The 21,844-nt window shown below is 46.9% G+C and overlaps 1 protein-coding gene across 1 annotated transcript in view; it reads left to right on the top strand.

The window, feature by feature from the left end:
* MED27 (mediator complex subunit 27) overlaps positions 1-21,844 on the top strand; it is a 202,107-nt gene that overhangs the window by 51,265 nt on the left and 128,998 nt on the right. The window contains exon 3 of the mRNA XM_049638414.1: positions 14,527-14,657. Coding sequence (XP_049494371.1) covers positions 14,527-14,657 — 131 coding nt within the window. The remainder of the gene's footprint in view (positions 1-14,526; positions 14,658-21,844) is intronic.

The raw sequence follows: 21,844 nt of genomic DNA, 5'->3' as shown, positions 1-21,844 counted from the left end.
GACTTCCCAGCTTCCAGAAGTGTGAGAGATAAAGGTCTGTTGATTAAGCCGTGTGGTCTAGAGTATTTTGTTGGAGCAACCAGAGCTGACGAAGGCAGCCAGGTAAAGCCTTTCACGTCTCTCCCTGTCCTTGAAAACCGGGCCCTTGGCCACCGATTTACGTGCTCTCTGCTTTTGGGGGATCCTTGTGTCTTCTGTGTGGGAAACGCAGCCCCCTGAAATCTGCCTTTCTGGACCCGTGCCACCTTCCGCTGCAGTTCATACACGGTAGCCCGCATCCCTTGATCTGCGACGCTGGGACCAATGCTCCCCTTCTTTTTCTCTTTTTTCTTTTGCGAGAGTAAATGCAAAATGCAGCTCACAGGCCCATTTCATACCTTATTAAAACATCATTTCCCCTGCCTCGTTCCCAGATTTCTGTGCTTAATCATAGAAAGGCAGCTTGTTCAAATATACATCATCCGTGTTTGGAAAACTCTGTTGGCTTGTCTTCCCTCCCACCCTCCTCCAAGTTTTGTAACCCCGTTCTTATTAAATATCATAACTTGCTCATTGGAGAGTTATTTGTAAACTTAATTAACTCTCTGTCAGTGTTTGAGTTAATTTTCTCCCTTTAATTTCTGCCTCCCCGGTCATGGTTTTCCATAGTCTGGCCTGTGTCCATTAAAGACTTGGTAAATAGTTTTGAAATGCCAGTTGGTGATATATGGGCCTCTTTAACATTTCTTTGATTTATGTGCAGTGCTGTGGAAAAAGGCAAAGAAAGCAAATTATATGGCGAAAAATGTTGCCAATCTTCACTTTTTTACTCTTAGTTTTAAAAAGTACACTTATCAATCAAATCTGATGGATTTTCTTTTTTATAAAGATTGAAAATTTAACTATTTGAAGACTCCCAGAGTGCACGTCCTGTATTCGCTCAATCGGGCTTAGCTGTGCCAGTGTAGGTGCCGGATTCTGAAGCCCTCTCGGGGTCTGCTGTTTGTCCCCGTGCTGCTCCTCCCACCGCTCAACCGCATGTGCATCACACAGCCAGGTTTTCCACAGGAGCTGGGAAGACGGGAGCCTCTCGAATGTTGGGAGCTTCCTACATCCCTGTTGTAACCCCGAGCCTGTGCGGCCGGCCAACGAGGCCTGCGTGCTTCTGTTGGCCGGCTGTGGCGGGTCTGAGCTTTCCTTCTAGCATGTTCCTGCTGGGTCCCATGCAGAGGCGACTTCTTGACTCAGTCAGTGAGTCACAAGTACTTCGGAGACTGCGCTCAGGTTGTGTTCAGAGTGTGCGTCTTCCAGTGCTGATGTCAGGGTTCCTCCGCAGAGACTCGGATCCGGCAGATTTGATGAGGGAGCCTGCGATCTGTGTTTTTGGCAAGCGCTCTGCAGGTGATACCTCTGCTTGTGCCAGTCTCTGCTGAGAACCCCCAGTCCCACCCCTCCCCCATAGTCTACCGAACAGAGTCCACAGTAGATGTGAAAAATCCATACCATTGGGGAGTAATATGGATTTTTAATTTGTTTGGGCAGGGCGTGTGGGTCTGGCTGTGCACAGTTCCTGCAATGCCTGCAGGCATCGTCTGAGTGTTCTCTTATTTATTCATTCATTCAGCAAGTATTTCTTTACAACTATTTACACTGCTATAGTTCTAGGTGTTGAAGCTCTAGAGTGACTAGGATGGCCAAGGTCTCTGTTCTGATGGAGCATATTGGATTCTAGTGTGGGATGGGGGCAGGGGGGTGGTGAGGTCCGGGAAATACACACTAAACAAAGAAACAAACAGTTCCTATAAAACACCTAGTTGGGTCTACTGCTTTGACTACGACGAAGCACCATGATGTGCGAGCGAGTACCTAGAAGCTCCTGTAGTTTGGGTGGCCAGAGAGAGCTCTCGGGGAAGGTGAAGTGCAGGCTGAGACCTGCATGAGGAGAAGTCGGGCAGGCGTGCGGAGATCAGGGTAGAGTATTCCAGGCAGAGGGGGCAGCTAGTGAAGGGGGCCCTACGACGGGAGTGAGCGTGGGTGTTCTCGTAAAGGAAGCTCGTCAGAGTGGCAGGGGGGTGGGGACAGGGAGGGGGGCAGTGTCGTGGGGTGGAGCAGTGGGTTCCAGAGAGGTGGGCTCTCATGCCCTGGGCCCTGCGACTCTCCAGACTGGCTGCGGCCACTAGGACCAGGGATGGGTGCCCGAGTCAAAGGCCACCAGCTGTTTCTGAGATGCAGGCTGGCGTGGGCGCTGTTCCCCCGGACCCCGCTCTCCACTGCATGGCCCGGGTTCACAGCTCCTGTTCCAGAGTTTTGGGGATCTGAATGTGTTTTGGATTTAGAGTATTTTGGATTACAGAAAGGTACTATGGTTCATACAGCACATATTACGTTTCTCCAGCAGGGTCTGGGGCAGCTCCCTGCAATCAAACATTGTGTAGCAAAATGTTAGACTAGTCACACACTAAGTGAGATAAATTAAGATTTAAATAGACTCACATCAGTTCGTGTCGGTTTTTGCTGTCAAAGGAGTTTTGGTGCTTACATTGAGGAGAAAGCTTTCGACGTTAAGGGCTTTTCTGTACACTTTTGTATTGTGGGAAAAAATGATGCTCTGTCCTGGCAGATCCCCGTCCCATCCTCTGTTTCTCCTGTGCGAGACACCAGCAGGCGCCGGGTGGGTGAAAAGGTGTGCATGCGCGTGCGCTCACACACTCGCACGCTCACACACCCACACGGCGGCAGGCAAGGCCCGGGAGGGAACAGGGGGAGGAGGGCGGCAGGGGGTCTGCCGTGGACAGGACAGGACAGGAGCTCGGAAGGCACGGGCAGCGGTGGCGGGGAGCGTGGCTGGGAACTCTCGGAGCTTTTCCCTGAACAGTGGTTAAGCTGTGCTCCGGCTTCCCGAGAGGCCTGGCTGTGGACACGTCTCCAGTTTTCCCCGCTTCCCATGGAGCCAGCCGCACAGCAAACCGTTAGGAACTGAGTAGGATTGCTCGTCGCAGCCTGAAAAGGCCGAGCTGGGGAATGGGAATGGGGTGGGGGTGGGGGGCGGGAGAACTCCATCGCCTTCCCCTCCTTGTGGAGGAGACCTCGTGCGGGATTCAGAATCCCAAATTCCTACCAATCTTTGACATTTAGTTCAGATCTCTTGTCATGCTAGTTATGCATTCATTTGTTTAAAAAAATACTCCTTGGGAACACGTGAAATTCCGGAGAGGCCAAATAGCGTAGCGGGTACAGAGCAGGAACCCCGGAGCCAGGCCGTCTAGATGCCGCTCCTGACCCTGCCTCTTCCCGGTCCTGTGATCTTGGGCAAGCCACTTGCCATCTGTGCTCCAGTTTCCTCATCTGTAAGATAGAGGTCATGGTACCTACCTCTTAGAGTGGTTGTACAGATTAATTCAATTACAGGAATTAGAATAACAGTTCACAGTGAGTCCTATATACACATTGGCTACTATTATTTTTTTATTAGGGTGCCAGGTGATGTTCTAGACACCGGGGGTATAGCAGTGAAGGCTGGGGAGCTCTGTAGAGCTCTTATCTGCTCTCGTGGAGCTTACATTCTAGGCAGATCTTGACCTTCTAAAAGCAGAGAACTTTTTTTTTTTTTTTTTTGTATATCCATCCGTGTCTGGCACTGTCCTCTGCATCTTTCAGGCCATCTTGTTCTCAGCCAATATTTATTGAACACCTATGTAGGTGCCTGTGCTAGGCCTGTGGGGCTTATAAAATGATGAGACAGCTCTGGATGTCTTGGGGCATCCAGTTCAGAAACAGATTAAAGACAGACACACACACAAAAATACCGTACTGATCAGCCCTGTAAAAGAGGTTTTAGAACGTCTTCTAGGCTGGCTTAAACAAGCTGCGACTCTTCTAGCCTCCTGTGCCAGGTACTTAGAGGAAAGGCAGCCTATTTATTGTGGATGAAAACGAAACATTGGATGTGGTGCCAGTTTCCTGGTCTTCGTTTCCTACCCCTGGTGCCAAAAGCTACTTCCCACGTCTGAGATCTTCTGGATGGATGTGGTTGGTGATAGATGTGCTGTTAACATTCCTCCTTGGACATTCCCAGCTGTGTGCTGCTGATCCCTAGTTTGGTTGCCGGGTTTGTTCTGCACTGCAGAATTTGGAAAGTTTGAGTAGGGCTTCAAACATCGCGAGAGGAAGTAACTTGCAAATCAAAGCAGGGGCTCCGCTCTCTTGTGGTCCAGCCGTCCCCGTATCCTCCCCCTCCTCAGATCCACCCAGAAATAGGCCTGTGTTTTGCTGGTCCATCTCCTCTAAGGTTTTTTTTGTCGGAAACAAGGCCTTCCGGTTACTGACCCAGTCACCCTTGATACTTGGTCTAATTGTTAATGGCTCAACAACCTCAGCCTGTTGCTCATACTCACAGTTAACCTCTATGGAGTGTGTATTTTGTGCCAGTCATTTTGCTCAGCACTTTCATGGACCTAACCCCTCACTAACTTCAAGCCCCCGAGTGTGGTTTTGCTTAGGGAAACCCCAGATTGCTTCTAGAGGAACCAAGCAGTATTGAGTAGCCTTCCTACCCTAGTCATAGAAGAGAAAGATGAGGGGCTCCGGGAAGTTGAATAACTCACTCACGGTCACACAGGGCCTGTGACTTACATCCAGACAGTTGACCACAAGCCTACATTCTCCATTAGATCAACAGTAGTAGAAATCATGCCTGGGTCACGTTGATCAGTAGAAAACTCCCTCTGACCTGTTGTTCATTTTAAACCAAAAACATACCCTCTGTTACTAGGTATGATTTTGGGTTTTTTTTTTTTTTTTTTATTCCAAAATAAAAGAAACCCTAGCCCTGTATTTATCACAGGAAAATCCTAACACTCAGGCTAACATCTGTTTTGCTTTTGTTTTATACTTCTCATACTTTTATGGACTTGTAGACGGTCACAGCCAGAACTTAAACCAAGAGAAAACCTTCAACAGTCCTGTAAGAAGAAAACAAGGCCTGGGAGTCTGGAGAGAGACTTTGATCTTCCAGTCCTGACTACTTTGTGGCTTGCGTCAGAAATACTCTGTAACTCGAGTGTTTAAGGCATCAAGGGTGACTGGGCATTCAGGTTGTGTGTAGATTAAAAAGAACGATTTCCACACTGTGTTAGTAGGAGTCTCCCTGCTAATCCTCTGTATTGCTTTTCTCTTTCTTTCTTTCTTTCTTTCTTTCCTTTCTTTCCTTTCTTTCCTTTCTCTTACAGTGTTTCCACAGGCCTTACGCAGTTGTCCTCGATTTTATTGAGGGTTTTATTCTGAGTCAGCCGAGAGCCATGACCAGTGTGATGGATTCTCCTGAATTGTACAAGAATTGAGTTGGGGTTCCTTCTCAATGTAGCTACTCATTCAGAACAGCCTGTAGGGTGCATTGTTCTCTTTTCCATTACCATTACCGTTTTATGATCTGACGTGTGTAGGGAAACAGTTTTTGATTAAAACGTGGGTTCTGATCAGTTTTGTGAAAATTCAGTCATTCTGGCATTGTTGGAAGAGGCGAATTTCTGGGTGTAGTCACATCTGGTCATCACAAGATCAGCTCTGTCTTTGTCCACGGCATGCTGGGCACTGTGTTTAAGGCTTTTGCGTATATCCTATCTAATTCCTACAGCTGTTCTCCACCTTCTCCACTCCTGCTCTCTCTCTTTTTTTTAAAATCTTGCTTATTTATTTATTTATTTATAGAGCATGTGCATGTGTGTGAACAGGGGAGGGACAGAGAGAGAGAGAGAGAGAGGGAAAGAGAGGATCCCAAGCAGGCTGCGCACTGTCAGCACAGAGCCCGATGCAGGGCTTGAACTCATGAACTGTGCAAGATCATGATCTTACCCGAAACCAAGAGTTGGACGCTTGACCGACTGAGCCACCCAGGGGCCCCTCTCCTCCTGGTCTTTTCATTTCGTCGGACATTGTACTTCTGGATCTTAAAGTCCATGATCCCATGGCTCCCTGTTTCCCCTTCTCCTTCCTAGTTTTCTCTGCACTACCTTTCCTTCTTCCCCACCTCTTCCTACTTCCTATCCCAAGTAAGCCAGGGGTGGAGGGAGGTCAGACCAGATCCCTGACTGACAGCCTGTTGCCTCCCCGGCTGACAGTCGGCTTCTGGAAGGAAGTGGGAGAAGCTGATGGGGGCCGCGTGTGATGGAAAGGAACTTGGTGCTGGGAGCTGAAATGAGCACTTGTTCACGCTGGCAGATGGTAGAGTGAAGCTCCAACTAAACCTGAGTGAACTGGAAGGTGCATTGGAATCACTTTTATTGCCCAGAAGAGAAGCTGATAATACTCTAATCAAAATTTCATGTTTATTGTGATGATCATTTAAAGAAATCATCTTTACTGGTTTCTTGACTGAAATCTATTTAGTGATAACTGGGCAGATGATGAAGACTTGGCATTCACAGTCTAGATTTGGGGTACACAAGGGTCCAGTGGTTTTCATTTTATTCATTTCTCAGTTGATCTCCCCCATCCAACCTTTTAGAGGAGGCGCAAGGTAAAGAAATACCCCGGGATAGATGCGTTGTATGGGAATATTCAGCTGTTCCCCCATGCCTCCCCTATGAGTGTTTGGGAAGAGTAGCAAACAAGGTATTTTGGTATGTCCGTAAGCGTCCCGCGCCCATCAGGCCCCTAGTGCTCTCGGTTTCTGCTCACACCGGGAGGTGGACACCATGGAGAGCCTCTTCCGCACCCCTCAGTATAACTGCCTCGGTCGGAGACTTTTAGTGACTAGGAAGATGTTTGCACTTCATAAGTATATTTAAATTTCACCAACGTTGATTTTTATATTCGGAAGTCAGGTTCAGAACTGCATTTTCTTAAGAGAAATATTTATAACATCCTAGCATTTTAATGTTAGAAGGGGCCTTAGACATAAGCCTAGCCTCCTTTTTTAGACTTTCGTTGTAGGCCTTTTGTGTGCATTTAGAGATGAGTGTTCAGCATTTCTGGTGGAAGCATAGAATTCTGGGATGTGCCATTCTTCCCTCCACCTCCTTTCTTTGGTCATAACAGAGGAAGTCAGGCACACGTTCTGTTTTTGTTGAGTATATAGTGTGTAAAAGGGTAATTGTTCTGGGCTGGTTCAAGCTTAGTTGGAGACAAGGACGTGATGACCCTTCTGCCATGGACGTTTTCCTCTAACAGGATCACAGGGAACAGGAATGTCCTCTCATTGTCACCGTGCTTTTATAATCTGTTAGGATTCTCTCGTTGGGACCTTGTCACATTTTGCCTTAATCTGAATTATATTTCTGTCTGCATTTTAAGTGATGATCTTCCTTTATGACCCTGTATGTTGCTCTCTAGGACTACCCTGGCTGGGTAGGTTGAGGGCCTGGTCTGAGGTTTGAGGGGAGTAAGTAACAGAGACAGAGAAACGCAGATCCTGGTGTACCCTTGCCTGTTGTCTTTCCTTCGTTGCTTTCTTTTGTCTTTTTACTCTCTTCCTTTACCCGTAGTCCCCACAGTGGCGGTTTCCTCCATTTTTAGCCACGTTGACTGTTTGCTTCGTTGGTGAGTCTGCTCAGATGGATGAGTGAGATCTCTTCCAGCTGATTGGCATCTCTGAAGTGTGATAACGCGCATACAGCTGTAGTGTAAACAGGAGAAGTTGTGGAGAAAGGCCTATTAATAAACGTGTGAGTTCTGGGATGAACTAGAGGCCATCGTAGACGGCCCTGAACATTACAGAGGTTTCGGAAAGTAAAAGCCTGCTCCTCGTCCTCTTTATCTGCTTCTTTGACAGTTTGTGAAGTTTGGACATTTGAGGGTTGGTGTGCAGGAAAAACGAAACCCACATGGCATTTAGCATGTAAATGATGCCACAGTCGGGCCCGAGCACAGCTCTGACTCGGGTCCTGCCGTCCTGGTAATTGAAAGGCCTGAAACCCAGCTTCCCAGCGGGGAACAAATAGGCAAATAAATTGGAGGCTTCCTTCTTATGGTTTATTGATGCTGTTTTGACCAAGTAAAAAGATCATTTACCCATAAACGTTCAAATCTAAAGTTGTTTCCTTTTCTTTTCTTTCTTTCTTTCTTTCTTTTTTTTAATATTGGCTATTTGAAAGAAGCGTTAGGAGATAAAAGGAGGAAAGAAGCTAATACCATTATCTAATATTTAGATAAAACCCCAAGCAAAACAATTAGATTTATAGTATTTTTCTGTCGCTGTTTTCCTTGGCGCAGATAATAACAGTCAGGCTTGCTTGTTTCTCTCCTTAGAGTTATGTTCAAAAGAAGAATCAGAGCATTATCGTAATACATGTTTTTTTTCTCACTAGCTGGAAACAAAATATATTGCAATAATGAGGGGCAAAGGTCTTGCAACTCAAAGTAGCAGCGAAGTGTGCCTGGTGTTGCACAAATATTGGTTCTAGTTTAATGCTTGAGGGGAAATGGGTGCAGGCTGAGAATCTCAGATTAGCCCCTGCTGCACCCTGCCACATAACGCGCATTCCAGCAGTGTGGGGTGCAACTTAACCCACGCGTTCTGTGTCCTGAGGTCAGGGCCGTGAGCTTTGGCGTGTTCTCTCGTGTCCTGGAAGGACTTTCAACATACTCATGCCAACCAGTGCTGGCTGTTCTGGCCAGTGATCTGCAGGGGAAGTGACACTGCATGGCTAATATCCCTGCTTATTGCCGTCACGATGTGTTACACACCTTCTCAAAGAGAATCCCCAGGTTAAAACAGATGATCCGTGTGGATTCTCCTGGACAGTAAGAGAACGTATAAAAATCTATTAGGCCGTAGCACAATTGCCCCATCACAGAAGGATAGCAGAGATGCCAGGAAGGTTAAATGTGTTATTGCCGAGGGTAGAATCTAGATTTTTGGACAATACTGAGGTTTCTTGATTTCTTTTCTCCAAGGTTTTAGCCATGAATGATACTAAAACCTTAAAATGGTAGAATTTAGCACTTCCCCAAACTCCCCACTTGAGACATGACTGGAGTCTGTCGAAGGGAAGAAAGACCACGTGGCATGTCAGTGCGTGAAAGGGTCAGCCTGAGGGGAGCAAACCAGCCAGCAGACCCCAGTGATGCTAGCTAACACCAGGCTCCCCGAGCACAGTCTCATTCCCGGGCTGGGAAGAGTCACTGTGCCCTCCTGCTGAAGCAGAGGGGACACATGTCAGGTCTTCCAATTAGAAAGCTGCAGCGCACTTAGCGCCACCGGAAAAAGACATTGGAGGGGAATCCTGACTGGCCTACCTCCCCCTCAGCACAGTGTGACCTTGGGCCAGTGACTTCTCTAAGCCCGAGTCTCCTTTCCCGCACAATGGGGATGGAGGGGAGTAGAGGCTGGTGTCTCCAAGGCCCTTCTCTGACATTAGAATTCTGTGATTTGAAGTAATCTGAGTACAGTCCCTGTAAGATGCCTTTTCCTGAACTCAAGCCTGAAGAGGGGTTTAGATACACCCCCCCACCCCCCACCCCCCCGCTTTTGGCAGTTGGTAGAGGAGGAAGGAAGGGGTTCCTTGTGGCTCTGCCGTGGCAGTGAGCACCTGCAGAGCAGTGTGTTTGCTTCTGTAAGTGGCCAGCCTTAAGGGGACTGTCTGATGGCACCATTCTGCTCCCTAGATTGGCTGCAGTGACAAGGCCAGGCCAGGCCATAGCAGTTTCTCTAATCTGCTAATCCACTTACCACCTGACAAATTCAGTAGCTTCTCCTGTATGCAGTGCACTATCCTGGATACACTTTGCGAATACAGAGTAATCAGTACCAAGGTTTGCACCCTCAAGAAATGTCTCCCCTGGTGGCCAGCTTCGCTTCACTCCTGGACCAGGAAATAACACAGGCTGCCTTTCCAGGCTGCCCAGTCTCAGTGCTCAGAGAAGGGAAACTGGCCTGGAGGGCCTGGGGGAGGAGATGGGGGGCTCCCTAGCCTCTTGATCTCTTCCTCTCCTCCTGTGGGCCCTTGTCTAAGCCAGCCAGAATTTAACTTAGTTCTTACTCCTTACCCAAAGGGTTTAGTTACCGAAGTGCCAGGGTGGCTTCCTAGCGGTCGTAGAAACTTACATGTAATTATACATGAAGTGATTTTTAAAGATAACGTGAACTACGCCCTAAGGTTAGGAGAAATTTTTTTTTTACACCCCCTCCCCCCCCATCCCTCAAAAGAAGCCTTTGGTGAATCTTTGAAAAGGAAATCATGATTTTCACAGTGGGGAGAATCCAACCTTGGTTGACCTGGCTGATAAATTTTGAGAATTTTGAATGTCAGGTTTTCTTAAAGTGGGATTCAGGCCATATGGCATAGGTAGGATAATGCTGGGAATGATAGATGCTGCACCATGGACCCCAGGGAGGTTTCAGCAGACATTTCAGCCTTTAAGTACTAGGCCTAATTGAATGCCACTGGCTTAATTAGTATATTGAATGTGATAGAGGTGATGGCTTTGCTTCTGTTTTCTCCTCAAACTTCTGTCCATTGCAAAACTTATCCTTTATCTGTTTTGGAGCAGATAGAAACATTGAGAACAATGTGGAGGACAGTGAGCCACGTGGAGAGCCATCCAGAGGAGGTCATTGCTCATCTGGTTTTCTGAACCCAAGATTTAAGTCAGAAACTTTGCATTTGAATCCTGGTTTCTACAATTTAATAATAGTTCCTCCCCGTATGTGTTGTTATTTGTAATTTGAAACATATTCAAGCTAATTGAATTTAGGCGTCAGTAGACTTGTTTAAAAGCAGGTTCTGTAAAGAATGAGGCTATCCGGGAGAAGAGGGTTGTTGAGTTTGACGCATGAAATTGGGGGGGACATTGCCTCACCACCGTAGGGTGAAGCCAGATGCCCAGGTAACTGCTTTAGGAAGCCAGAGGAATGACACTCCAGTGCTAGAGGAGAAGATGTGATGCCTGTTTTGTCGAGAGGGAAGGGAGGGAGGTGTGTGACATCACACAGCTCTTGTTAGTAGCAGGGTCCAGTGGCGCATGCTTAAAGGGGACGCCGATTACAGAGGCTGTTGGTCTGCACGTTAGGGTTTACAAGGACCTTATCTGACAACACTCGGCATTGTTGCCTGATCAGTATCCCTAAGAAGACAGTGTTACTTTAAAGAAAATATCCAGGAGGTCAAAGTTTTCCTGATTCCAAGAGGTGTTCTCCCCAGCTCATTACGAGTTGTTGAAATTTCCCCAGGTTTAGAGGTAATTAGTAGACATAATTGATTCGAAAGGGCTTTAGGTTGAGAACCTACCGAAAAGTCCGAGGTCGGTCGTGGAAAACAGGAAGTTGACGGTAGCTGCAAAATTGCAACTGAGAGAAATGTTCTCCAAATTCAAACAAGCCTTGAAAAAGCTGTTAACCACAGAGTGGCAATTTACCAGTAAATAAATACTGGCCACACAGACATTCCCATTCCCCACAGCCATGAGATGTGGGAGTTAAAAAGAATGGATTCTTTTATTTCTCACCCTCTTTCATTTTATTCTTGCTCGTTAGTGGAGAAACATCTTGGACAGGAAAATCACATTAGAACTTTGATAAGTTGCTTTTTGAAATAGAGTTGTTTCCATGCCACAGACATTTGGAGCAAAGTATGTTTATTGAAATATATTTTTATAGAAAATATTACAGAACCTGTAATTGAAAACTTATGGCAGTATTTCGGGGAGTGATATGTTCTTAATGTTAATTTGTGGATTCGCTCTGAACTCCCTTCTGCTGTTTTAGAACCATTGGCTGAGTGAATGTTTTCCAAGAGTCTTTTCAGATCTAAACTGTGTTTCATGGAATGGAGTGTTTGGTGCTTAAATAATGTATAAATCCAGTTGGACAGAATCTGCCTGTCAGTTTTATTAACTTTGACCTTTTCTCCCATTATAAAGATGGTTCGGTAAATATTTAATGGGCCCCTTATAGATCTTGCCAGTCGGAGCTGTGTTCCTGGAAACTGGGATACGTATATGTGATTAACAAATGTCGCTTAATCACTATGAGTCAGCTTTGAAGGGCAGGTTTTGTTTTTTTGGGAAGAGGAGTCTCTGTGTGCTCTTAGAGGTGCACTGTATGTTAAGAGTGCCCAAGATGGCAGAAGGTTTAAAGGAACCCTTTAAAAAGAAAGCAGCGAGCATGCATTTCTGCTGTTTGGGGTTTTTTGTTTGTTTGAGCAAATGATCAAAATGATGCCAGGTGGGCAAAACCACGCTGCCACTCTGCATAGTTAGCAGGACTCTGCCACTGGAAGAGTCAGCAGGGCCGGAATGGCTGAGCTTGCATGGACCCTAATAAGATACAGAGAAGAAGGAGAGCCAAAAGGAGAGACGATTCCTTGAGCCAGGAAGGGACCCCTGCCAAGCTGTCTTTCCCTTTAATTCCATAAAGCCCCATGCATATTGCACTCATTGCAAATTCTGGTGGGGAGGATCGAAACCCAAGTAGCTGACATTTTGAAACATTGTCTTTCAAACTTGTACTGTCCCTTGCTTCCATTGATTTCCCATTTAAGAAATCTGTAGGAGAAAAACAAATTTGAGCAAAATTCATTGGTCCAAGATGAGTTGTTAGAGCCAAATTATGCCCCCCCCCCTTTTCCACCCTGAGAAGAACTCCATTTTTATTATGAATGTGATATATCTTTGTCTTGTATTGTTCAGCCATGAGGCTCCCACAGCAAATCGACCAAGTAAATCAAGAGCCTGTTAAAAAGCAATATGGATGCTCCAAACGCAGACATTTCAGTCTTACTGGGTCACTGGATATCTTCATTTTTTATAGCCACTTTCAAGAAGCAGATCATTTCAATTGGTTTTCTTTTCTTTCACTCTCTATTTGTGTGCAGCCCGGTGGCTTTAGGTGAGGCCATTTATTTTTCTGAACGTTATTACCCTTTGCATCCAGGGCCCAGCCCCTTTGATATGGTGGTCACCACTTTCATTACCATGAACTGTAGGGTAGCTGACTCTGCAAAGGAAATCTATGCCTTGGAAGAGCATTTTGAAAAGACATTGATTCAGAGCTTCAGAGTGAATGACTATTTGTATGTTTAGTTAATTCTAAATAAATGTTTGAAAGACCTTGCTTAATTTGGGAAGGGAGGAAGAAACATATTGGATGTTATAAATGGTCTCAATCCAAATTCTTAGCTTGGCATTTTCACATTTGAATGTTTTATTTACATCTGTTCAAAATTGGGATACCTTTCAAGGATAATTTTATTATAGAGAGATTGATGACAGCTCTTACAATCTAAAACACAAAAGTATGGGATTAGAAAAGGAAGATAGCAATCATCGTCACATGTCAGATTGGATATCAGCCTCACTTGGCAAAGAGGGAGGATGATGAGTGGTATTTTAAAACAAAAGCTCCTGCTGGTGAGATTTGGGGGTGGCGGGGGGAGACTGACTACATTGGGGCACGAGGGAACTTTCTGCAGTGAAGGACGTTATCTGTACCGTGATTGGGGGTGGCGGGCAGTTTCACAGGTATATACATGATCAAAACTGCTCAAGCTGTACGCTTAAAACGTGTGCATTTTATTTCATGTAAATTGTAACTCAGTAAAGTGGATGTTTTTCTCCAAGTCCTGTCTGGTTTAGAATTAGGCAGCATTTCTTCTCTTTTCCAATAGCACAATTAAGGCCTAGAGAAGGAAAATGCCGTGTCCCGAGCGGTCTGTCCAGAACAAAGCAAAGGATACAGGCCCACTTCCAGAGCCCGCTTAGAGTGTTTTGCCTCCTTAGCAATTGTTCCGATTGCGTTTATACAGAGTAAAATGAACTTCTCCATCCACTTCCCTTCAGTGAGCCTGGACCCATTTGTATACTTGGCTGTGGGCTATACCCAGGAGCCTGTCCTGAGGATTGACACTTGTCTCTCCACCACTGGGAACAGTAGCCCAGCGGTTCTGAAGGCTGAGGCCGACCTGTGCTGCGTTCCGTATATGTTTGTGATAAGCCACGCTGTGCTCCCGGTCTACTCGAGCAGACCACCGAGTTACGTGGCTTTTATTGTTAGCAAGAGTTCCGAGAACTGATTTGTCTTTAAGGAATCCCTCAGGATCTTATTATAAAAAATGACATAGGCTGTAGAAAACCATTTATCGAAAGCACGTATGAATAGTAGTGAAAAAATAAAGAAGAAGGTAACAGTGACCTGGGTTCTACTACTTAGGAATATACTGTTAACATTTAAGAGACCACCTTTTTACATGCCTCTTTGTTGACAGTGTAACCTGTATCCTAATCACCAAAATGGTGCTGTAAAGTTCTTTCCGTTATCTCAGCCAGGTTCCCGGCTGTTGATGGCCACTCAGATCGCTCCCAGTTTCTCATCATTATGTAATGCTGTGCCCAACACCCTTGACCACGTTTCCTTTCCTGTTTGTCTCGTCCCCTCACAAATACGTTCCTTGAGGCAAAATGTTAGTAGCTGTATTTGCGGTGATTTGAAATGTTCTCAGGTGGCGGGGGGGGGGGGGGGGGAGTGATATATCAAGTGTCGATAGTTTCACGGCCTTTGTCCTCCTTTTACCAAATGTCATTTTTCTCCCCTTTTCGCTCCGCTTCTCTCTGCAGTTGCAGTACCACGCGGGCCTGGCGTCTGGCCTTTTGAACCAGCAGTCGTTGAAACGTTCTGCTAACCAGATGGGGGTATCGGCCAAGCGCAGACCAAAGGCCCAGCCCACCACGCTCGTCCTGCCGCCTCAGTGAGTAAGGGGTTTGCGAAAGCCCTTCCGTCCTGGGTGAGCTCTACTTGGTGCTTGGTTTTGGCCCACGGAAAGTTATTTTTGTGAGATCGTTCCTTCTTTTGAAAAAGGGCTCCGCTGAGATTAGAAACCGAGCGTGCGGGTAACATATCTTGTATAGATCTCAAGTGAAGCAGTTATGACACCGTTCGTAAATGACATATTTGGTGCGTGGTTTCCCCCCCCCCCCCCCCACCTGGGATTGTAAGATACCTTACAGCCTTTTATTTATTTCCCCGTCACGTTCCCAAAGTTGGCAGAGCCGAAAGTACGGCTGACGAGACAGCTGAGGAGCACGTTTTGAGAAAGCTGGAGGCCACCTAGAAATCTGGGAGAGCTGGGATCAGAGTCGTGCTGGGCTCACTTGCCCGTTTTTAAGCGAGTAAAATACGACCCCTTCTTTTTCCTAGTAGGAGAGATGAGAGAGACTGTAAGGTTGAGAACACGTTCGGCCTTCACACAGGTGTCCACCCACATCGGGCCGCGTGGCCACCACGTCCGGGATCCCTTGAGGGCTCCTCCCCGGGCTCCCAGTCGGCACACGTGCTGCCTCCCTACCCAAGTTTAACACTGCTCCACCTTCTGGGAACGGTTACGTTTACCTGTTCTTGAACTTTGTGTAGATGGAGGCACACGACACATAATCTTTTGTTATCATCTCTTTTTCACTCCACGCAGTGTCTGTTGGATTCATCCAGGTTGTTTGTTCTTTTTTGTTGCTCTCTCGAATATGCCACGGGTGATTCATCCGTTTCCCGGTTGGGTTGTTTTGTGCCAGAAGCCCTAGTGGATGAAGGCCAGGCTCACCCAATGTGGAATCAGAAATGCAAACACACCAGGGGCTCCTGGGTAGCTCGTTGGTTGAGCGTCTGACTCTTGATTTCGGCTCAAGTCATGATCTCGCTGTTCGTGGGCTCGAGCCCTGCATCAGGCTCAGTGTTGAGCCTGGAACCTGCTTAAGATTCTCTCTCTTGCCCTCTGCCCCTCTCCCCCTCATGCTCACACTCTCTCTGTAAAAAAAAAAAAAAAAAAAAAAGGAAAGAAAGAAAGAAACGTCAACACACCAGTCTTTGCTGATAGCTTTTCTGTGAGCGCACACGCTCCCCGTAGAGAGGCGGTACTCCCAAATGGCTTGGCTTGGACTCTAGACACATTCCCTAGCCTGTCCTGCCCTCCTGTTGTACCCTCTTTTGGTTACATCCTCAGTTACAAACTACACTTGAGACCTTGAACGATGCGGGGGTTACGTTACAGGCACAAAGAGCTGGATATAACTTTTGGCTCCCCCAGAGCTTAACCACTGATAGCCTGATACCGACCGGAAACCTACAGATGACATAAACAGTCGACGAACACTGATTGTATATGTTAAACGTATTATATAGCCTCACAATAAAATAAGCTAGAGGAAAGAAATGTTATTAAGAAAATCATAAGGAAGAGAAGATACGTTCACGGTACCGTATTGGAGAAAAAGCCGCGTGTAAGCGGACTCAGGCACTTCCAACCCGGGTTGTTCAAGGCTCAACCAGACTTTTTAAAATTTCCAGCCTGAGCAGTGTTTGCAGGTAAGACTCGGTTGTTTGCCTTTACACAAGATCTCTTCTCTTTTCTTTTGGAGGAGCAAATATTTATCATACCTACTGTCTGCCAGGCACTGTCCTAGGCTGTGGGGACCCAGTCATGAGCAACACAGATGTGGTCCCACCTTCCTGAAGCTTTTTGTTTGCTGGGGGGAAAAGGCCAAACCAAACAAAAAGCACCCCCAAACAAAGTAACAAGCTCACATAATAATTTCTGGTTAAGATTGGTGCTTAGAAAAGACGATGTAGGGTGGTAAGGGGTGGGAGCGGGGGAGACTGCTTAGATCAGGAGGTGGGGGGGGGGGGGAGGTCTGAGAAGGCCTCTCCAAGGAGGAGACATTTGATGGAGAAAGGCCAGTGGAGAACTGGGAGGTCACTGGGGATGCCTCTGGGGGTCTTGTCCCTCCCCGGTGGACACTCACACCACCCCTTCTAGGATTTTAGGGTTTTCTTCACAATTTAATGTTTGCTTCCAGGATAAGATGAACGGGACCAACCATGCACAGGTGCGTGTTCCTCAGAGACTTTCAGGGATGCCAGACCGAGGGTTTTTTCCTCTTTGGCAGAAAGCTTCTTTTCTAAATTTTATTTATTTATTTTTTAACGTTTGTTTATTTTTGAGACAGAGAGAGACAGAGCATGAAGGGGGGGGGGGTCAGAGAGAGAGGGAGACACAGAATCTGAAGCAGGCTCCAGGTTCTGAGCTGTCAGCACAGAACCCGACGTGGGGCTTGAACCCACAGACTGTGAGATCATGACCTGAGCCAAAGTCGGGCGCTCAACCGACTGAGCCACTCAGGCGCCCTGGCAGAAAGGTTCTTAAGGAACATTATCTGTTGTTTCTTGTATGTTGATTTGGTGATTCTGCCAGTCTCCAACTTTCAGTCCTCTGTAGTCTAATGGGCCTTGTAACTTGTCATTTTCCCCACATGGATTGTCTACTGAGGCAAGATGTTTGGCGAGAAGTGAAAGACTTTCTAATGGTCCCATAAGACTGGAGCCAAAAAGTGTTTGTTGCCGACTCTCTCTTGACAAAAGTCAGCTCTTAACCCATCTGTTCGCCATTTGTTAATTTGCATCGGCTTGAAACCTGTTTACAGGTGACGTGCTATTATGAGGACACTTAGAAACTATTTTCAGCACCGAGGCAATCAACAGACTCTGTTCTCATGCCAAAAAAAAAAAAAAAAAAGGTGTTCACAACTGTCATTATAAATTTATAATAAATCACTCAAAATACTTAGTTTCAAAGAGAACAGTGGTTACTGTGTCCTAAGAATACAACGTTGGAATGATTTCCTATACTTAGTAGCCTGTTTCCTGTGAAAATTGACTGCCGCCTTTTCACATCATTGAGCTTTTGGGGCTCATGTTATCCTGGATCCCTTCAGAGACCTGTCCAGCAGGCAGGATCTATATCTAAAGGACATTCAGTGCCTTTTTATTGAGCGCCTACTATGTGCTACTTACTGTGTTAGAGTCAGGAATAGAAATACCAATAAGACATAGCTGCTGGACTAATTGAATTAGAAAATATTTTAAAATGAAAACATAGGCCACTAATAATATATATATATATATATATAGAAACCAAAGATTACAAAAAAAGGAAAACATAACAATACTGTCACCCTGAGAAAGTTATTGTTAAGGTTTTGATGGATATTATTCTCGACTTCTACGCATATATAATTTTTGAAAACAAGAAACAACCTCCAAAAAGGGTTGTATTGTAATGTCCCATATCACATCTCCACACTTACTGAGCGTAGCTGTTAGACATCAGTGTGATTTTGCGGAACATAAAATTTGCATATTAATCATACACGTTATGGTTGTATTGGGAAGAACACTACTGATTATAACATTTTTTTTTTTTTTTTGTTATAAGCACGACATGACCATAAACTGACTTTGTCATTAGGGAAATCCCTTATAAAACAACACCCAAATCTTCCAGGGCTGGCTGCATTAGCTATCTATCGCTGCGTAACAAATCACCCCAAAACGTGTTAGTCTGACAGCAGTAAACATAATCTCTCACGTGTTCTGTGGATCAGGAGTCTGAGAACGGCGGACTGGGTGGTCCTGGCTCAGTCTCTCATAAGGTTGCAGTCAGATGTAGGCAGGGATGCAGTCATCTGGAGGTTGGACTGAGGTTTGAAGGTCTTGTCCACGGTGGCTCCCTCACGTGGCAGGCACGTTGGTGCCGGCTGTCGACAAGAGACCTCAGTCGCCCTCCACAGGACGCTTGAGTACCCTCATGACTGCAGGTGACTTGTCCCCGAATAAGCCATCTAAGAGAACGAGAGCCAGGAGGACTTTATCCTTTTTATGACCCAGCCTCAAAGGCACAGCATCCATTCCGCCCCATTCTGTTGGTTAGGAATGAATTTCTAGGTCTCCTGTCCGAGGGGAGGGGACGAGGCTTTCCCTTTTGAAGGAAGGAGTGGAAAGGATCTGAGGACGTTATTTTAAAACACACCTCAGTTGCCAATGGAGAAAATCCTTGCACAGAGGGAGGAATGGCTGAGCCCACAGGAAGCCCCGTTCACTTATTTACTCAGCAAATATTTTCTCAGGGCCTATATGCGTTTAGTTCTATGCACTGTGCCGGGGATTTGGAGATGAGGAAGATAGAATTTTGGCTTTCAGGAAGCTCTGAGCAGAAAGAGAGGAACAAACAAGTAGCAGGGAATCCTGGTAACGTGTGCCAAGTCCCGAGGATACGACCCCAAGGTGCTCGAGAAGGCCACGGGCAGGGTGCTGAGAGGGAGCCACGCTTCGGGGGGGCCCGGCCAGACTTCACTGAATTTCTCCACTGCCGGGTGTAAAGGATGGAGGCTGAACTTTACCAAGAGAGCTCGATGCTTTCTCGCACAGGCTTACGGGATTCTAAGGAAAGGTTTTATGTGTCAGCAGCGGAGGGCCAGTGCTGGGCTCCATACCCCTCCTCCTCTGGAGCTCCGTCAGTGCGGTGACCGATGGGTTTCTGCATTGGCTTGTGTCGGCATCTGGATGGCAGTAAGGCTGCACAAGGCCACGGGCTCGGCCTAAGTGTGCCGAGACCACAGGCACGGCAAGAACCCGGGAGGTTTGTATGGCGTGTTTGTTTTTGAAATGCGGTTGGCTTGAACAGTAGCAGTCTTTGAAGACTCGGTGTCCCCTGAGTTCCCGGAGGATTAGCGATTCGTGAGATTCGTCTTTTTCTCCTCCTCCTAAGAAGCTGGATGGAAGACAAAGATGTCGTTCCGTTCCGTGATGAAAGCTCTTTTGTCACATGTCAGCGGATGAAGCGACCTCCCTCCCGTGACTCCCGAGTGCCCGCGTCAAGTCTCTTGCCGAAGGGGCGTTGGCGTTGCCAGAAAGGAGCCGTGTCGCCTGTTCCTGGGCGAACTCGATCGGGCTTTTGACCCTTTGTAGGATCGAGATCAGCTGGAGAGCGGCTGTCTTACTCGACTAATCTGCACGTTGCACGTGGAGATAGCTGCGTGTGTCAGATGGAAGCGTGTTTGCGCTCGCTCAGTAGTGTCAGCGCCCTGACACGTCGTCCCGTGTGCTCTTGTGCTAACACGGGATGTTGGTTTTAATCCATAAGCCAGGCTGAATGGCCCGTGGCGCCCGGCATTGGCCTGAACACATGCTGGCTCCCAGGGCAGCGAGGCAAAAGAACACTTACATGTTCTTATTTTGCACACCTAGATCTCATTTCGATTTGAGGGAATAAATCGTTTTACAGACGTGTTATTTTTAAAAATACTACCTCCCATCCCCCGGCAGTCGTGGGGACAGGCAGTTTCTTTTGTGCCACGTTATCCTTCATGGAAAGGTCCTGACTGCTAAATTTTTTAAGGGCACTTTGGGGGCGCCTGGGTGGCTCAGTCGGTTAAGCGTCCGACTCTTGATTTCAGCTCAGGTCACGATCTCACAGTTTGTGGGATCGAGTCCCGTGTTGGGCTCCACACTCAGTGGAGCCTGCTTGGGACTCTCCCTCTCCCTCTCTCTGTCCCTTCCTGCTGTCAAAATAAGTCATAAATAAACTTAAAAAGATAAAATAAATTAAGGGCACCTTCCCTTGCACGGGCTACCTTTTCTCTAGTCACTTGGGATACACGGTCCATCCTGCCAACCGGCAACAGCCCTTCCTCTTGTCCAGTGTGTCCACCCTCCCAGCTACTCCGAGCCATGTGTCCCCTGGTCTCCTTTCTCTCCCACGTGTCAGGATTCCCCTTTCTCCTAGTTTATTTCCGGCAGCGTGCAAACACGCTCACCCAGACCCGCCTCCCGTAGGAAGACCTGGCTCATGATCCCGCGTCTGCCAGCTCCCACCCCCACTCTCTCCTCGTGACAGCGCGACTTCTGGAAACAGTTGACCGTGCTTCTCTCCAGCTCCGCGACCAGGCCACCACTGTTCTGATTTCTATCGCCGTACCCTAGTCTTGCCTTTTCTAGAACTCCACATAAATGGAGTCATGCAGAACATCGTATTCTCTTTCCAGTTTCTTTTGCTCAACGTGATGGTTTGGAGACTCATTTATGTTGTATGTGTCAGTGGTTTGTTCCGTTTCATCGCAGAGTGGTGTTCCTTGGTGTTCTTTGGAGTCTGCTGGCACCATTTCTTCCCCATTTTGCATCTGTTTCGATATCATCTCGTACCTTTCGGAGTGCCGGGAGCCTTCCTGCTCCGGTTCGTGGATGACCTACCCCGGGTTTGAGTAACAAAAACAGCACGCAGGGACAAGTGTTGCTGGAAAGAAATGCCACCAATTCAGGAGGTAGCAGGGATAATGACTCGGCACATACACCTAGGGGTTCCAGTGTTTGAACAACAGATTGCCTTCGGTAGGGCCACTAATTTGGCTGTGGGAGTTTAACTGACGGAGGCTCGTTTTCCGCCACTACCTTGCACACTAATTCCCAGGAAGATCATCGACTTGAAATTACACACGGTGCTTGTACAGATGATTGGACTCTTTCCAAGATGTGTGGTAAACGCTGCTTCTGTTCTTGAAAGGCAGAGGCTCATGTTGTCTTTTGCTTAACGTGAAACCAACAGGAATCGCAGAGAGCAAAGCAGTGGCATAAATCTGTCCTTGGCGATGGTGATGAATGAGGGCGGGAGCCTCTCGTGGTCATTGGTGTTTCAACCGAGCAAGGCCAATATCTGCCAGGACGAAGTGCACTACACCCGGGGCCTCTTCCTGTAGCTTCCTGGCCATTACATCGTTATCTTTCCTGTTGCCGATTTTCAAGACTTTTTTTTTTTTTTTTTAACGTGTTGTTCCCCTCAGCCACACAGATATGAAACTCCAGGTTTCTGAGGTTGCTCTGCCATTCCAAAAACCTTGATGCAGATGTTTGAGTAGTAACTGTGGACGTGCTTCCTTGCAGGGACCTAATTTGCTTCTTGACTACTTGAGCTTTTGTTTTGCCTCATGAGGACCTTGGTATTTTCGTCGAGGGCAGAATTTGGTAATATGTCGATAAGTTTATATTAAATTCTTCCACTTAGATGATGATGGGAGCCCTTGAACGAGAATATTTCGCATCCCTCTTTATTGGAGT

The sequence above is a fragment of the Panthera uncia genome, chromosome D4 (genome assembly GCF_023721935.1).
Source record: "Panthera uncia isolate 11264 chromosome D4, Puncia_PCG_1.0, whole genome shotgun sequence".
NCBI lineage: Eukaryota > Metazoa > Chordata > Mammalia > Carnivora > Felidae > Panthera > Panthera uncia.
This window is presented reverse-complemented; position numbering and strand designations above follow the sequence as displayed.